We start from the raw sequence: 18554 nt of genomic DNA on the forward strand, positions 1-18554 counted from the left end.
TCATCACACCCCATCACCACAGAATCCAAGGGTCTTCCACCTAATCAGACATAATCTATGAAGTACTGCAAGAATTAAGTTTCAACCCCACACAAAACTGTCCATGCAATCATTTAATAATTTCTAGAAATAAGGACTGAATTAACTCTTTCTATCCTGTAGGAGGAATAACTAGGTTAGTTTAGCCCTTCTGTGTGACAACAGTAAGGGTGATAGCAAAGGCCTTGGTCATTGCACTAACCAAAACTGTTGCCTTGGATTCCTCCCACTCATCCGCATCCAAGTATCACCTTTTTTCTTGCATTAAAATCATACAACTCCCAGTGGATCCTATCGGGTTTATTTGTACAGCTCACAGAATAACACTGTGATGATCCACAATTAAAAGTTCCAAGACACCACAGCAGTAAAACCAGAAACAACACATATTTCATTTTCTGAAGCCGATTATTCATAGCCCTTTTAGGCTTCTAGGAGAGGAATTCTTTCACTTGTCTCTGGCTTCTGGTAAACTATCACCAGCACTGAGGAGTCTTCCTTGTGGGTCAAGACTTTTCATTGTTCCTATGGTATATAGCTGCAAGGAGGAGATGGGAAGAAAATGGTAGATATTTCCTTAACTACTTAGGAAAGGGAACTGAAAATCAAAAGAACGATCCTGAACTGAACTTTAATTAATGAGTAATGGGTAGGTGAGGTGCCAGTTAGAGCATTCTCAGGGGTTTTCAGCTTGGCACAAATACAATGCACGGCAGTAACCACATCAGAAATCCCAAATGCCAACTCTAACACATACAGGAACCCCAGTTAAGAGAAGAGCTGACAGCTATCAGCGGTGGGGGCAAAGTCACCCAGGTAGCCTCCCAAGCACAAATAAACAGGTCAGTTCTGCCACCTTTAAAGATTTTTCTGAGTAAATGTAATAAACCTCCATCAGCCAGAGAAACAGTAACAAGCCCTTCTGGATGCTATGACAAGTCACTGCAGGAGGAATGTATGTTGGAGCCTATGTAGCTGCCAGGAAATCAAGTTATGAATAAGACGTTGTCCCAACAACTCCCTTCTGCTTTAGGCAGAAAGAGCCAACAGCTAAGCAGTCAGGCATCCCCAGGAAGACTGAGACCCAGTCAGGGCAATCTGCTGGCCAGCAGAGACACATGGCCCACATTCAGCCCAGGAGAGCATCTGATGGTGATTCTGCACAGCAGTGTGTAGAACAGTATCACATAAGCTTATTTGAAAAATACAAGGTCTTAAAGATTAAGCATTTCACAACTGTTTTCAAGTGATTTCACCTCCCTCTACCCTTCTTTAGGAAGAGGCTTTGTGATGGAAACATACCCTCCATTAAGAGTAGGTGTCAAACCAAACAGCGTGCACAGCCCAACGGACATGAGCAGAGAGCTGAGCACTGTCACGACTGCTGCCAGTGCCAGACCCCATTTCGACTTCACCATGTCAATCTTCCCTGAAAAACAGAATGCAAAATCTCAGTTACCAAGCAGAAAAAAATTACATATTAGTAAAAAATTAAGAAGGGATCCTCATCCTGACTTGTATCAGCAGGTAGCTTAATAGCCTGCAACCCAGAAGTCATGGTAGTTCAGTCTCAATGTCTGAGATGCAGCTCCCAGCTCCTCCCAGTAGGTACGAGGTGCTGTAACAAGGGTGGGACAGAGGCTAATGCACGGCCTGGAGCTCCCAGCTAGTTCCAGTACAGCACTGTTGAAGCATGAAAAAAGGAAAAAATGTGGCTAGTAAGGTCTAAAACCACCAGCTCAGAACATGTATTTGACCTGTCTGACAACAAATTCATCTCTATAAACTGGAAAAAATGTCATTAGTATGGCATTTTACAGCTGCCCAAGACAGCAAACACCTCAAAATACATCACAAGGAATAACACCACACTGGCTAAGAGGGACAAATTAGCCAAAGTCACATAAACAGGACTACTAATTCTCTACATGACAGTTCAGGGTAAAATTTCACCAACACCTTTCCTGCTGGAACAGGAGGGAACTGCAGTGCTATGGACAGGAGTCTCTCTTATCCGCAGCCAGGGAAAGGGCACCGCACCACTGACCCCTTACATATATTCAGCTGGCAGGTGTACAGGTGACTTATTAGCTTGCTCTCCCCTCAAGGCTCTCCACCCCACAAACCTACGTGTGGAGAAGTAGATGTAAGCGAAGAGTATAATGTAGGTGGTGACGAGGGGTATCAGCTCAGCAATGCCAATCTCTTCCTTGAAGTGGACATGAACAATGTTCTCTTCTCGCAGTGTGCAGTTAGGGCTGGGATGCAGCAGCTTGAGGCGAGAGCGGAGGCTGCTGAGGAACCTGAGGTGAGAAGCAAGCAGGAGGATGTCACTTAACACTGTACCCAGCAACCAGCACACAGTTCCAAGGAGGAGCTCAGTGGGTACAGAGCAGGTAGGAAGAAACTCCATAGGTCCACACAGACTTCACACAAAAACACTGTTCTCCCTAGGCCTGACTCCTAAGTCTGCTCCTCTGTAGACCAAACTACATCTGTCACATACGTACTGTGGCAATCTCACAGACCTTGATTTCTACGAAGATTCAAAGACAGCTGTGAAGACTCAGCAAAACTGTTTAAAGCAAAGGCTCATCATCCAAAATCTTGGCCCTGGGGGGAACAGAGCATGCTGTAGTCTCAAACATCCCCTGAATTTTACATAAGGATATCTGATGAAAGGTGCTACTGACAGTACTTGAGGCTGAAGGGTGCCTGCATGGGCAGCAGCAGAGCAAGTTTCAACTACTGTGCTGCCAATTCTGTCCTACGCATCCCTTGGGGAATTCTGTGCAGCACTGCGCAGAGCATTTAGTCCTCAGATCCACTCAATCCAAGCCAGCTTTGCCAGCAGTGCCAAAGGGGTTTCACAGTTTGTACCAGCTGAATTAGTGCTTACTGGAAAGCAAACAACTCTGTGTAGCAGGAACTGGGTCAAAACAGACCTACTGGGCCTTGGCCGCAACAATGACAGCTCTGTGTGCAGATGCTCTGATGAAGCCATCATCAGAGGAACTCCCATTGGCAGCTTTGGTTATTTTATATATATATATATATATATATATATATATTATATATATATATATATATATATATACACACACACTTCTTTAAAGAAAAACTGAGAACTGATAGTATTTTATTTCCTTAAAACACAGCAAGTTTTCTCCTAAAAACAGCAACTTGTTTTTCCACAGCACATTCAGAAGATCCTAACGTACTCTATAACACACATGAAAATGGAGATCAAAGCAGAATATAACAATAATCAGAGCAGAGAAAACAGCAAACTTGCCAAGAACTGAACAAGGGATCCCTAACACAGAACTAGCACAGCTAAAGCTCCTTACCTGGAATCATATCGCTGGAGACCCAGTGTGACAGTGTATGATACCACTCGCTTCCTATTATAGAGGTTCACCCCGCTGTACTTCCCAGGGAGTCCAAACAACAGATCTGCAAAACCACAGTATGAATGAAACATTAGGATAACAACAAATAAACAAAAAAGATGGGATACAGGAGGTGTTCATTGTGAAGAATGCCAAATGCCGAATGTTCTTATAGGAAGTGCTTTCTCAGTGCTCTGGTGAGACCTTATTAATGTGGATAAATATTTTATGCAGGAGAGTAAAGCAGCAGCATCTCTTCTCAAGGGTGCCCACTGATGGGACAAGAGGCAATGGGCACAAATGAAAACACAGGAAATTCTCTTTAAATGCAAGAAAAATCTTCCTTCCTGTGGGGAAGTTGTCTGTCATCTTCTTCCTGACTGGGCAGTCTGCAGCAGCCAAGGTTTGCCCTCTAACCCTAACCCATAAGCTCTCAACTAGCTCTCTTGCTCCTAAGCCAAGGTCCACATGTGCCCGCTGCTCACTCACACAAAGGACAACTCCTCACCCTCCCAGCATGTCCTTCCTGAAAAGCCTGTGTCTCCCTACCTACAGCAGCATTCCAGTATTGCGAACTACCCCACACCACCTCTGTCAGCTGGCTGAGGTTGTAGCCCTCCAACTGCACACATTTCCAATTCCTCCTCTTCGCTCCCCATGCTCTGTGTGTTAGCATACGGGCACGTCAAGTGGGCACCCAATCCATCCTTCAAAAGAGAAGACTGGCATCATCTTTAAGGATGAAGCCAAAAAAACCTTGGATGCTTGTTTTTTGTGCATGTCAGTGTGTGATTTGAACCAGAGGTTCCAGGAAGACTTCGCATTGTAAAGGACTATTTAATGTCTCCACTGTTTAAACTTGCGCGCTAAAATGCAGACTTACAAAAAACCACCCACAATGAGAACACTGTCACTGTTCTCAGGATCTCCCAGGATACTGTGGATCACTATCTCGTTTGTGAATGAGTTCTCAAAGAGAGGCTCCATGCGTCCAAACCACAGCGTGCATGCACTCTGGATGTTCAAAAAACAACCTTTAAAACAACTTCCTTTAGGGTTATGAAATCACTTTTCAGACATGACACATGACAGGCTTTCTGAGATCTATAAAGTTCCTTTAAAACCAAAGGAACAGCACTTTCTCTGGCCTTATGGAACCACTAAACAGTATGATCCCAGACACAGCCAGAGGTGGGTTTTTTTAATTAAGAGAGAAAAATACTTTCATAATATCCAGTGTCAGCTTGGGCTATATGCAAGGAGCTATCAGTGAATGCACAAGAGGCCACAGGATGAATGTTCATTTATCTGTGACAATGAGGCAGTCTTTGAGTACAACACACAGTAGCACGACAGAAAAAGACAGAGCATATGTAGAATATGGGGAACAAAAAGACTCAGACAAGTTACCTGCTATTTTTACACCTACAGAAAGGAGTCTGAGTGAATTAATTCACTTTCCACAAATAAGAGAACTGGGGTCAAATACAGATATAAAATGAGAAACGACATATATTTGGTAGCTTTGCTTCAGATGCTGTGAGTAACAAAATGCCACCCAATTTGGTAATATTGCCCATCTAGATGTTGCAGATACCAAGGACAAAACAGCGATGCAAGCTGTAGGCATTCATCACAGCTTCTCTGGCACTCCATTGTTTTACCTTTGAGAGTAGCTGATGTTTGTAATGTCTTTGGTTCATGCTGGTGGATGGTTTTGATAATATCTGGGTCAGCATTAAATCGCTCTCGGTCATTCTGCCAGAAGTTCCCTGGAGACAGTAAGAGGCAGCCGTGTTCGGGGAGCAGATTCCGCAGCTTCTTGAGGCCAGGCAGAAGATCTGTTACCTGAAGGCAAACTTCCTCCAAGCTTTTGACACCAGAACTGAAACACAAATGTTAGACACTGCCGTGTGTGTTGCAGCTCTCACCAACAAAAGGCAAAGGTGCCGAGATGAATACCCCAAGGACCTGCAATCACCACGTTACTGCCTTTGTTCTTTATAACCAAGGATCGAGAGCCTCGGGCCATAGAGCAGGATCCCACTGCAATGGGTGTACAGACTCCAGAACCCCACTGCCATTTCTCTGCATACTGTCTGGCCACCCAGCTTTCACTCTTTGCCCATCTTGGGTGCCTGAATTTTCAGTTCCGCATTTAAGATACCCCCAGTTGACAAAAGAAACTGTCTCCCTGGAATTCTTCAAAGACCTTAAACTCCTCTGCATACCTCTTTCCCCATTGGCGTTGGGACATCTTACAGAAATCTTTATTAGCCTTCCTGAGGTGGCGCATTTAAGGTGTACAGAGTGCTCTAAGATGTACAAAGGATTCAATATCAGCAGCTGTGCAAAATGTTTTCAGAATTCCTCTGCATTGTATGGAACAGAAAAAGCCTTACAGGTTCAGAAGTTAATAGAGGTGTAACTGGTATGAACTGGAACTTGTGTTTGTTCCCCCAACTTCATTTTAACACAATTACATAATCCTTATCAGCTAGTAAAGAAGCAAGACTCAACTTGGGCTCACAACGGGATCTGATTGCGAACGTTTAGTGCCCAAACCTGCCAGTGCGCTCTTTGGCTAGATAAGAAAGAGCTGCTGGTCCAGAGGAGAACAATTCCCTCAGCATGAGTTGGGCAACCGGTGGGATCTGCACAGGACGGGTATATTTAACAAAGGCTAAGTTAAGACACAAGAAACCAGTCTTCCCTGGCTCCAGCCTCACAGATAACAGAGAAGGTGGCTCCAGAAGACAGATCAGTTAGAGTCCTACTGTAAAATGCCTTCTCTAGAGGAGTTTTTTTTCTATAATGACTACAAAGAGCAAACATGGAAACCAACGATGATTTGAGCTATGTCTTTGTGAAAACTCCCTCCAGAATCTATACCCTGTCACCACATGGTGAGATACCTAGGAATGTCACAGCTATCAAAAGAAAATACTAGAAAACATGCTCAAAAATACTGTGTTTACAGGAATAAAAGCTTTCTGAAAGATAATTTAAAGGAACTGATGCAGTGATGCTTCTGATAATAGCTCCAGGAAGAGTAAGACAGCTCTTCTTTTGTATTTCAGCTTTACCCAACTCTGAAACAGAACAGTGATGACAGTTTATACTGCAGATAAGCCTATGTACAGTCATTTCTGAAGCAAACACACGCAGCTAACATCCCTACCAGTAGGTTGTGGAAGCAGTGAGACCTAAAAACATGAACTGAAGCAAACTACAAATTTCAGGTCACTTCTGGCTTTTTACTAATGATGACTGCTCAAAGTTGTTAAGCACTCGCCTTGTGTTTCCCATCCAGTTATCAATAATCTTCAGCTCCTTCTGTACTTTAGTATAAAAGAAGGCCTTTTTTCATATTAAGAAAATCAGTTGCACTTAACTTTGATACTGAAAAAAGCAACTGACAACAAGGAACTTCATAATGACTTTTAAGATACCTTCACTATTTGTCTCAGAGTTAGATGTTTCCTGAAATATCCAAGTCTGTCACCAAAATGGGAGCTCTTATCCCAAGGTTTCGGTCTAAGTGCTTAAGTCTTTTCCTTCTGGTGGCTATGTAAGATTAATTTTGCTTCCACGCTGCATTGCTGTTCATCAAGGGCAACACCAAGGGGAGGTAATGAGAAGACAACAGACTCCCTGGGAGTAAGCTGTTTCTAACTGCAATTGGCAATTACATACAGATTACTATCAAAAGTCACACATATGATAAAGGAGAAGACAGACTGAAAACACAGAAAGAATGTCAGTGCCAAGGCTTTGTGAGCTGGTAGGGAAGAGCTCCAAATTTAACAGCATAAACGGCATTTCTAAAAAATGACCACAGAGAAAGCAGACAGCTAGCTTGCAAGGAATGGTTTAAAACAAAGGACAAATCACCAGGAAAAGTAGTAAAGCAGACACTCAAAAATGAAGCAATGAAGAACGCTGTCAAGGAAGTATGAATAAACAGTAAATCTTCCCTACCCATGTGAGTTAGGGGACAAAGAATAAAGCAAGCTCCTGGCTGAAAAGCTAGGAGATGATCAGACTCTAATCCCACCATTTTTCACCACACTTGGCCTGTTCTCAGCATCATTATTCCCACTGAACACAGAGAGACAAGTAAGGAAGCCTTTTGGTCCTTAGAAAGTAAACACAGCCAAGAATCTGACCACAGATAAAAACTCAGAACTTGAAGGAAAACTTATTTCAAAAAAACTCAGAGGCAAATTAATGTGTGTAAAATGCATTCTTGGTTTACAAAGAGAGAATATGCCAAACTAATCTGAGCTGTCTTTTCTTTAAAATGCCTGACTTCTTGGATGGGGAAAGCACAGCAGATCTCAGCTACTGGGGCCTCAAAGCTTTTGATGCAGCACCACACAGAAAATGCTTTAGTTCAATTCACAGGAAAGACATGAAAGTTAGCACAAAAATCGTGATGCAGTAAAGAACTAGGTTATGAGGGAAACGGTCATGTAGCTGCTGAAAGGAGAACCACCAGTATCAAGGAAAACAAAGTGGAATTTGTCACAGATAGTTCAGAGAACCAGGGTTTTTATTTTTTTTTAAATAACCCTGGAATAAGATATGGGGACATCTGCCAACAACACAAAATAGAGAAACACTGTTAATACAGAAAAGGAACAGAGTATCTGAAATGGATGATGCGAGGGCTGGAATAAATTTAATCCCCTTTCTATTAACAGTACAAATTACAAGATCATGCACTTGGGGACTAAAAACAGTTTCTGCTATAAGGCAGGAGCTCATCAGCTGGAAATGACAGAGCAGGACATGGGAGACATTAATCAATCACTTCATAATGTGTGAAATTGATGTGACTGGCCATGAAAAATGGACCTGCAATCTCACTGTATTTCAGGAGGGGCATTTCCACAGAAAATAACACACAAATGAGACTTCTCTGAGAATACTGTCTACAGTTCTCATCTCCCACATTCAGGAAGGAAATGCTAACAGTGCCAAGAGGAGGAACCAGGATGACAAACTGAATACAGAGCTGTCTTACCAGGGTAAGCCAAGAGTTTCATATGTTTAGCTTAACAAACAAGGATTTGGGGTGGGGAGCATGAGTTGTCCCTGTAAATATCTGGAAGCAGAGGAAAACTGATTTTGTACGAAGACTGTGTCAGGACAAAAACAAGCAGGTATAAACTGGTCCTAAATAGAGCCAAAGTGAAAAATCAGAAGAAAGTTCCTGACCACCTGAAATTCTAGATCTTCACAGCAGGCACAGTAGGGTCAAATGAACTTGCTTGAATATGAAGCTTGCACACTTAAGAAGGGATTATATGACACTACTGTCTCCTGTAACGGGTATAACCTTGGAAGCTTCCAGACCTCTCTGCCTAGGACTCTGACTGGAAGGTTCCTGACAATTTTAGGTGGCTAGAGGAAAGGCAAGTTCTCTAGCACAAAAGGCAAACAGCTCTAAGCACTGGATGGATATGATATCACTTGTTAGCAGTAACATCTCTTTTTTTTATTTTTTATTTTTTATTTTGAGAATCTTACAAAATTAAAGCTAATAATCAGACATGTGTGGTAATTTAGAAGCTAGGTGTGTACAACAGTGGCCAGTCTGCCTTCTACACAAACTTCAACAAACAGTAATTACCTGTCTCTCAGGGCATGGTTTCTGATCTCCTCCACTAGCTGGAAGACGCGGGAGAGGGGTGAACGAAATACATCAACAGCAAGGAAGTTCTTCTGCCATGGGGAGACTGTAGCTTTCACAAAGATCTGCTGAATGTAGGCCACGGGAGCACCAACATACTGTGGGGAAAACGAGAGGGAGAATGAAAACACACAGTGAGTGGGAAGCTGCTTAGCAGAATTAGACCACAGCTTGGCAACCTTTCAGGAAGGGGTTTGCCAGCCTATATTTTCCTTTCCCAAATTAGAGGTGAAACATGACAGTACCAACCTCGCAAGAACAAAAAGAGTCTGTTTCTCAAAAAGGCAAAATGCCACTGACCATTTTGGCATCAGTCCGTTGCACTTCTTTGTGAGGCAGAGGCTCCCAGCTCCTGCTGAATTTGGTACTGGGATGAAAGGCAGGAGCAGGGACTCACTGCCTCTCACAACACTGCAGATCCCCCAGCCTGTGTCGATTCTGCTGGGTGCCGTTTGAATCTTCCTGGTCTCTGTACCCAGGCTGCTGACCCTGCTCTGGGGACTGCAGCACCGACGTGCTGTGGCAGCCAGAACTTTTGTGCTCTATTAGCTGAACTATGCAACAAAGCAAAGGGAAGATTTAATCAGCCAGCAGCAGCCTGAGTTAACAGCATAGTGCAAAAAGCTCTCAGTGGCACCAGGGAGCGTAGAAGGCAGCAAATTATTTCACTCACAGTGAGAAGAGCACACAAGCAGAGAGAGCAGATTGCTGGAGGCATCAAAAGCATTAAGCCAACAGGTAACTTCTACTTAAGAGACACCCCGGAATGAAAAAGAACAATGCAGGTTACAAAGGATGATTTTAGAATTGTTTCCTGATTTCCTGGACTAGGTTATTAGCCTTCTTGGGAAACATCAGGACTCCCCAGTTTGCTCATGCAGAAGAAAATTAATTTCTTACCCTTAACATAAGGATATAAGTCTCACTTACCTGCACGATACATACCAGTCAATTAAAAAAACCTCAAAACAAAAAAACCCCTCACTTTTAGATTACGCTCAATTCACTAGGTTCTTTAAGCATCCCTACACCCTGTAGACCAGACTGTAATAGCTAGCTCCACAGGGAGTGTCTTTGGCTGCCCAAATTAAAATTCAAACAAAACCCACTTGATTGTGACCTTAAGAAAAAAGCCTGTGTCTTGAAGGTGAAGCCTAGAGTACCTACACCATCAGAAAAGACCCTGGTAGATGCAGTATTTTTGAAACCAAAGGAGAAAAAATTGCAAGAGCTGAGGAGCTGGACAGTCTGCCGTCCACCTCCAGGCCAGACAGACATTCCTACTCTGACAGCTAGTTACTGATCTTTGAAGCTGGCTGACAGCCAGAATCCAGATCCTTTCAGAGAGAACCACCACCATAATTATTGGTAGCACCTCTGCAAACAGTTACAGCAGTAAAGGCTCACCAAACCCTATCCTCACCTTTCAGAGAAGGCCAAGGGCAGGAAATGTGAAGCAGGGTCAGCAGGAGGCTTGTCCTCCTGCTCTAGGGAAAATGTATGCCTTCATATGATATTAGGAAATTGGGGGCCGTTATCCCAGAACCCATCGTTAAACTTATTTAAAACCTAATAATGCTTTAAAAAGTGTACTATTTACCTTAGATACAATTACCTTTGAAAAATAGGCTCTTAACCAGCATTTCAAAGCTTTTAACTCTCCCAAATGCCTAGCATCCATTTTTCTGACAACGCAATACAAGACAAATAAAGCCTAAACTTAGCAGTTACACAAAGCACCACCTCCCCACAAATATTTTCCATTGATTACAGTAACGTGCAGGTAACACAGCAGGGATGGCTCACCCCCTCATCAACCCCCTCCAGCACACCCCGCCCCTAGAGCACAAGACTCACCCAGTCGGGACGCTCACTGAGATCCCCCTGCTGCAGACTCAAGTCTGGAGAGGGTGGTGAGTAATCCTTCACAGGGGTGCTGTACTCCACAGGTCCTGTTCCAGGCAGTGGCAGCTTCAGCAGTGGGTAACTATGGGTAAGACATAATTAAAAAATATTATGCTTTTATTAATTTTTTTTTTGTTAAATTAGGCTTTTATACAGAAGAGCTCAAAAAATGAATGGGCCATGAAAAATGAGCTTGCTCCAGCATAAGCTGAACTCCGCAGGACAGGAGACACAGCTGCAATACAAGAGGGCTTTAGCTTTCATATGAACTGTTTGATGTGTTTCAGCAACACAAGAGGTAACTTGGTCTTCCTCCTTTGGAAAGGGGCAGCTAAAAGTTCCAGAAGAAAAAGAAGGGAAATTCTTGCAGGACCTCGCCTGAACTACTCTCCATCACCTGAAAAGTTAGCAGTGCTAAGAACAGTAAGAACAGCCATGTCTCAACTGTTCTGTAGCCTGCACAAAAAAAAAAAACCATTTGTTATACTCAGATGGCTGCTTTCCTGACCCAAACCCTAGACTAATTACCTAAATCTCTTCATTAAGATTTAAACTATTTCCAGTATTTTTCATTAACTTCATTGGTCCTCAAAGCACTTTTAATAGCAGCAATGAGAGACACCATAACAGCTACAAAATATTTATCTTCTTTCGCCTTTGCTACTACAATCTTCAGATGATTGTAGCAGCTATCCCACAACAAAGGCTTCAAACCATTTGCAAGTTGAAAAAATGAGGTTTCAGAGAGTTTAGAACAGTGGGTTTAGCTCCAGAGGTTCTCAAAAGTGATTAAAACCATATCAGAATTGAACTGGTGGAAAAATCAAGCCTGCTGTTATAGAGGTATCAACCAACAAGCTGGAACTGCCAGCATCAAAACAAACTTCTTTTTGTTGTCTGATGCACAACAATCTATCAGGCCTTAAATTTCTGATGTATTTTCCTGTTTATAGCTGAACTTTTCTTGCAATATTGCCAGGATAAATATAAAGGCTGTGGAATTGTTTTCGTGCAACATTGTGCCCACTTCATTAGAGATTAGCTTGAATCATCAAAAGCCATGGACAGGACAAGCAACAGCTAAAGACAAAGCTCCAGACCAAACAACAAAAGGCTGAAAAAGAACAATGAAATCAAAGGCAAAGCTTCTTGGATTTATTCTTTTATTAGTCTGACAAAAATAAAACATCTAATTATTATCATTTCATTGTGCAATGCAAGGGAAGAGAAAAAGGAATAATAAAATCAGGTCATAACACTTCAGGTGAAGATGCCCAACAAAAGTCACAGTCTGGAGACACAGCAAAGCCTCTTTTCTCTCACAAGCAGCAATCAGTTTTAGCCCTTCTGAATGACATGTGGCACCTGCTTGTCACAAATGATCTGCTGAAAACAAAAGCCTGGGGGAGATACATCCTGTGTCTGACTGAGGCTGAGACAGACATTAATACAACCGAGTATACATGATAAAGAAAGCAGAATGAGATGAACAAGTGACTGTGGAAGAATGATTTTTTCATTAAATGACTTTGATGTTGATGACTGTCCAGAAATCTAAGGAAAATATTTTCAAATTATACGACATGCTTATCCAAAGATGGATTTCCCTATGTAATCACCTGTCAGTTTTAAGGAGTCAGAACAAGAGTCTTTTCTAGAATTTAACTCATTCAAAGTTAGAGGCACTGACTCTAACAGTCAGCATTGCTGCAGGAGTCACAACGGGACAGGCTGGTTTTGCCTCACCAGCACTGATGGAGCAGCTTAGGCTTCAGAAGCTTCTCTGATTGAATCTGCATCTCTAAGACCAGGCTACTGCCAGACAGGCCAACACAGGCAGTGCCCACGCTGCACTGCTCAGGAAGCCTCGATACCCAGAGGCTGCAGGAAAGGCTGAGAGCCACACAGCAACACAGCTGACGGTCCGTGGTGAAGACCTGTCTACTGCCAGAAGTCATGGTTATGTCACCAAGTAAAAGGTGATGGAAACGCTGAGCTGTTCCGGACGCTCAACATTTCACAAGTACTTCTTCCTAGTTGAGCAAGATTGCTAGGATGCAATCCCACCTTAAAAACTCTTCCCACTCTTACTGCCTTTCAACGCAAAAATGCCCCAAATCCTGGCAGAGGTGTCACTTGCATGTGGATTCTTTTCACTTCCCAAAGACCTGCTGGGATGCAAGGATTTGGCCTTCTTATTAATTGCCAGGTGGGGAAAGCTAACTTCTGTAGCCAGAGATGAAGGTCATTTCAGTGGGTGCAATGAGCTTAGCCTACAGAAGCAAGAAATTGCCACCTCCCAGAAGATGACTGCATCCCTCCCTTTGTCCCAGCCACCCACAGGTAGCCTAGGGAACAAGCAGCCACCCCCCCTCACCCTGCTTATTCACTATAGCACCCCCAAACCCAGCGTGAGCAGGGGGGGGTTGGACCAGATGACCTCCAGAGGTACCTGCCAGCCTCGCCAGCCCATGCCCCCACAGCCAGTCCAGTGCAGGCCACCAAAATGGTGACACGGCAGGAGAACACAGTGCAAAAGGAGATACTGGGTTAACTGGACTCATTCAACCTGGAGGAGACTGAGAAGGGATTCTAAGATGTAGTCTTCAGCTAATTAGTTAGTGGTTATAGCGAAGATGACCCCAGACTTGTCTCAGGGATGTACAGGGAAAGGACACAAGCTGCAGCAAAGACAATTCCAAGTAGACATAAGGAAAAAAACTCTTCACAATAAGAGCAGTCAAACACTGGAAAAGGGGCCAGAGTAGCAGTGGACTCTATCGCTGCAGATATTCAAAAGTCAATCACACGGGGCTCCAAGCCTAAATTAGGGGTTAGCCCTGCTTCGAGCAATGACCTCCATCATCACAGACCCCCGCCACATGGAAGGGGTCTCTGGAGGGCTCCAGTGCAAACTCCTGCTTAAACCAGGGCCCAGAAGAGCAGGTTTCTCAGAGACACATTCAGCCTGGGTTTGCGCATCTCCAAGGACTGAAGTCCCACAGCCTCTCTGGGCACTTATTCTAGTTATGTGATAACCCTCATAATAAACACTTTTTTCCTTGGATCTATTTAGAATTTCCCATCTGTCCATTTTCTCTTGTCCTTCCACTGCATATGCTGAGAAGAACCTGCCTCCTTCTCTACACCCTCCCAATGAGTAGCTGTGGGCCAGCAGTAAGATCGCTACTTAGGGCTGAAGACAGTTGGTCTCCTCAGCCTCTCCTCCCCCCGCCATGGTACTCCACAGCTTCTCGTTCTGATAGCTTGGCTGGACGTGCTCCAGTATGTCAATGCCTTTCTCATACTGCAGAGCCCCAGAGCAGATGCAGAACTGTGGTTTCACAGAAGCCAAGCAGAGGGAAGACTCCCTTCTCCTTAACCCTGCTAGCTACACTTGCTGGGGCAGCCCAGGATGCACTGGCCATTCCATTGCAAGGACATGCTGCCTGCCTCACGTCCAACTCGCTGCAAAGCTGCTTTCCAGCCTGTCCTGCTCCAGGGGCTTACTCCATCCCAGGCACAGCACTTGGCATTTGCCTTTTTGCCTTTGCTGAGCTTCCCAACCTGTCCAAGTGTCTCTGAATGGCAGCTGGGCTCTCCACCGTACTGACTGCTCTCCCCACTCCAGCATGATCTACCAACTTGGTGAGCACATGCTCTGCTCCCTCATCCAGGTCATTAACAGCCCTGTTAAACAGGCCTCACCCCTGTTCCTGCACTTGGGGGTTAACATGAACTGCTGGCCGAGCTGTGGGGCAGAGGGACAGGAGAACAGCTGCGAAAGGTGAGTGACTGAAATTTCCACAGCTGTCTGCAAAATAACAACCTGGCCACAACCATAGATGTTCAGTCAGTATTGAGCATGTCACACCAAGCAATTCCGGATTCGGTTACGCCTCTTCTGTGCTCGAGGCCGTAAGGTATGACCTTAACATGCCAGCTTACATACCACAGAAACTTGGAAAAAAACAGATTTCTATGTTTTAAAAAATCCTAGCCTCTGGAGATGGTTGCCAGTTGCTCCACAAAGTTGGTCTCAGCCACTAGCATATTTACACCTGAATAAAACTACTTCATAACCAAGAAACATGCCTGTTGCCAGAGTGGAGAGGGGATGTGTGCTGACTCCTCCTCTACTATTTAATGATCTCCTCCGACATACACACCTGCTCTTTGCAGTAGCCATGGGTTTAGCTACTGAAGCTACCAGAGAAGCTAGGAAGGAGGAAAGTTCATCTAAGCAACGACAATCTGTATACAGCTGCCAGTTGGCTCAGGGTTCCATGAGGCCTCAGAGAAAGATCCAAGACAGGACAAGCTGTCTGCTAACAGCTAAAAAGAAGGTTAGCTGAAAATCCTTATTTGCTTTTTCTGTTGTTAAAAGAAGTTTAATTTTCTGTAGAGGGGAAAAAGCAAACCACTCCCATCCTGAAGTACAAGTCACCTCCCAAAATACAGGATGCAACAACTCACAGCACCTTAATGGCTATTTTTGAATGACCAAGGGGGTTTGGTTTTGTTTCATTGTGTTTTATTTTTTGTGTTAGGATTTTCAAACTTGTCCAAAAAACCTGAAAGCACATGCAGACGCAATGCAGGGAAGAGTAAATGGCACTTACTAGAAGACTCAAAGGCAACAAAATGAATGGAAGAACAAAAGGGAAATTTCTGACAAAGAAAAAAAAAAATCTACGGATGTCTGTATGTGGTTGAGGACTGTATCCTACTGCAGCTGTCAGCAAACCAAGGCAACTGACACTCCCATATTCCACCATCTTCTTCAGGCCTGTGGTCAGGGTAGATCTGTTGATATCTAAATCAACTTCAGCATTTACCTGCAATTTGATTAAATCAGTAATATGGGACAGGATTTACACTTTAGGAAAATATCTACATGCTCCCTCTGATCCATATTTTTAATCCATCCTGACATTAGGCAAGGAAAAGGAAAGTAGCACCTAACACTGCAGTTATTCAAACTGTTTGCCTCTTGCTCATGTGATAAAAAACAGCATTAGATTTGCTCCATCTAGTCTAAAATTTTCTGCAGGTCACACTGATGGGCTCCTTCAGCTTCCTCTACACTTCCAGGCTGATCAGTCAACAAAAGTTATGTTGCCAAGTAACACAGTTCTTTTCATTTCCCTATAAGCTAATGAGTCCTAATTCCAATACTCATCATTGCTCAAGACAATGAGGCATAACACTTTTCAGTCATGGCTGTACTCTCACACATTATTACTTCCATCAGGAACAAGAGCTTTTGTCTTTGGTGATAATGTCTTCATATTTTGAAAGAGGGTAGATTTAGATTAGATATTGGGAAGTAATCCTTCCCTGTGAGGGCGGTGAGGCGCCGGCACAGGCTGCCCAGAGCAGCTGTGGGTGCCCCAGCCCTGGAAGCATCCAAGGCCAGGTTGGATGGATGGAGCAACCTGGTCTAGCTGAAGATGTCCCTGCCCATGGCAGGGGGTTTGACCAGATGACCTTTAAACGTCCCTTCCAACCCAAACCATTCTAAGATTCTGTATTTTACTGAGACTAGAAGAGCTGTGTCAGCTGTGGTATTAGAAGACACCAATGTGCGCCCATCAGTAACAGGACTTCCTAGCAGATTGTCTGGCACACTAAAAAAAAATAAAAAAAAATATCTGGAACTATTTATTATTATAATCCTCATGTTGAGCAACTACCTTCAGAGAAAAGGCCCCATAGGAAATCCATGTTTAGAAGATGTAAATAAAAGGTTAAAACAGACCCTGCTGTCTGTACACATCCGTTTAGCTCCTGTAGTCCTCACTGCAACATGATCTAGACAGTGCGGATGGCTCATGGTGTTGTTTTGCAGCAGAGCTCAGGAACAAGACCTACTATTGGGACTCTTTTTCAAAAGCTCCCTCATTTTGAGCCAACTACAATGTAAATATATGTCCCCATGAGGGAAGCAGGAGCATATATTTACTTACAACACAGTGATATTTGAGGATTCATGTTTATGAAAGGTTTTGAGACTCTCTGATGGAAGAACACACACAGCACACGTTCTAGATTACACTTTCTGTAAGTTATTTTAGTAAGATGCTAAAACATTAGTTCTTGAATTTATTTGGCCCTATATAGGCATGTGATACCAGCTGATCTTGTCAGCGATACTTGAGACAGACTGACAGCAGAAATAAAAAAGGACAGAGTAAAAAAGAACCACTCAGCCATACAGAGAAATTCAATGTAACTACTTCAGACATCAGTGTCAAAGCACGTTTTAAGTAAAGAGATACTTAAAAAAACACCCAACCAAGAGCTGCTGCTGAGTTGTCAGAAGCATCCTGGCTTCCCACAGACACTAGATGCTGCAAGGACTGCCAGATGCGGCAGGCCTACGTCATTTCCAAGGGCAGTTCTTACCAAAGGTGAGAACTGCTCCAAGTGAGTTACAGGGAAGTGATTTCTAGCACTAAGGTTTGATTCTCCTCACATTTCCCTTTGTTAGAGATTATTTTGACCATCAGGGAAAGAGGTGAACACCAGAATGGAAAGCACAGAGAAAGGAAGAAAGAAAAGTAGGATCTAAAACAGATGACAGGAAAGCTCAAAAAGAAGTTTTTGTTTTGAGAAGGTTTATTTTTAGCTGCTCACTTAACAGTGCACCCTGACACCCTTCTGCAAATCCAAAATAAAGGAAAAATAGATCATCTACAAGTTGCTATCACTGAATTCAAGCAAGTGTGCATTTTAGTTACCAAGCATGAGGTAAATTCAAGCAAAAAATGTTCATCCAACTACTTTACATATTTTCAAGACAGCTTAGAAGGCCAAGATGGAGAACTGCCAGGTCAGCCCAAGGCAGCTGGCAACTCAGCAGAACTGCAAACCCTACAATTGCATATTCCTCCTTCTCAGAATCAAAGCGGAGATCCGCACCACCCCAGAACAGCCTTCAGCTGGTAAATATGAAGGGAAGTAGAGAGCTGCCAGGTCTTAGGTAACAGGGAAGGTGGTGATACGTTGCCTTAAAATAGCTACCACCTCCATTCTGCACACTGCAGAACAGGCTTTTAGCCTGTTTCCAGCCTAAACTAACACAGAAGATAGAGCAACCTGAAAACGCATTGCTAATGAGAGATGAAATTTCATAAAAAGGGTCTTGCCAGAGGTAGAGAAGGCCAGATATCCGACAGCGAGTTCCCTTTTTAGCCTCGGTGAACACATACACAATACCCATTTCTGAGTAAGTGATGTTTGCTTTGCTCTGTTTCCCACTGATAGGGCCTTCAAATATCTGCACTGCCAAAGTAAAGATTCCCCTTGCTCTGTGCTGCCGGTTTCTTTTCTCTGCAAAGCAGAGCAGAGGTCTCATTACAAAGAATTTGCTTCTAATTTCACCATGTGATCCCACAGGAGGCTGTATTCTCTGTGGATTTGGAACATAAAGAGTCTGACTGCAACTCAGCTCCTCTGGTTATCACACAAGATACAGTACAAACCCATCAGATAATGGAATGTTCTTTTAGAAAGAT

The 18554-nt window shown here is 43.5% G+C and overlaps 1 protein-coding gene across 3 annotated transcripts in view; it reads right to left on the reverse strand.

Moving 5' to 3' along the window:
- Window positions 1-18554, reverse strand: part of SCAP (SREBF chaperone) — a 68506-nt gene that overhangs the window by 21162 nt on the left and 28790 nt on the right. For all 3 annotated transcript variants that reach the window (XM_013299799.3, XM_013299805.3, XM_027787243.2), the window contains exons 3-8: window positions 10987-11116; window positions 9070-9227; window positions 5096-5316; window positions 3390-3495; window positions 2170-2342; window positions 1342-1468 (exon numbers count right to left, since the gene is read on the reverse strand). In XM_013299799.3, the coding sequence (XP_013155253.2) occupies window positions 1342-1468; window positions 2170-2342; window positions 3390-3495; window positions 5096-5316; window positions 9070-9227; window positions 10987-11116 (915 nt within the window). The remainder of the gene's footprint in view (window positions 1-1341; window positions 1469-2169; window positions 2343-3389; window positions 3496-5095; window positions 5317-9069; window positions 9228-10986; window positions 11117-18554) is intronic.

Source organism: Falco peregrinus, chromosome 5 (genome assembly GCF_023634155.1).
Source record: "Falco peregrinus isolate bFalPer1 chromosome 5, bFalPer1.pri, whole genome shotgun sequence".
Taxonomy (NCBI): domain Eukaryota; kingdom Metazoa; phylum Chordata; class Aves; order Falconiformes; family Falconidae; genus Falco; species Falco peregrinus.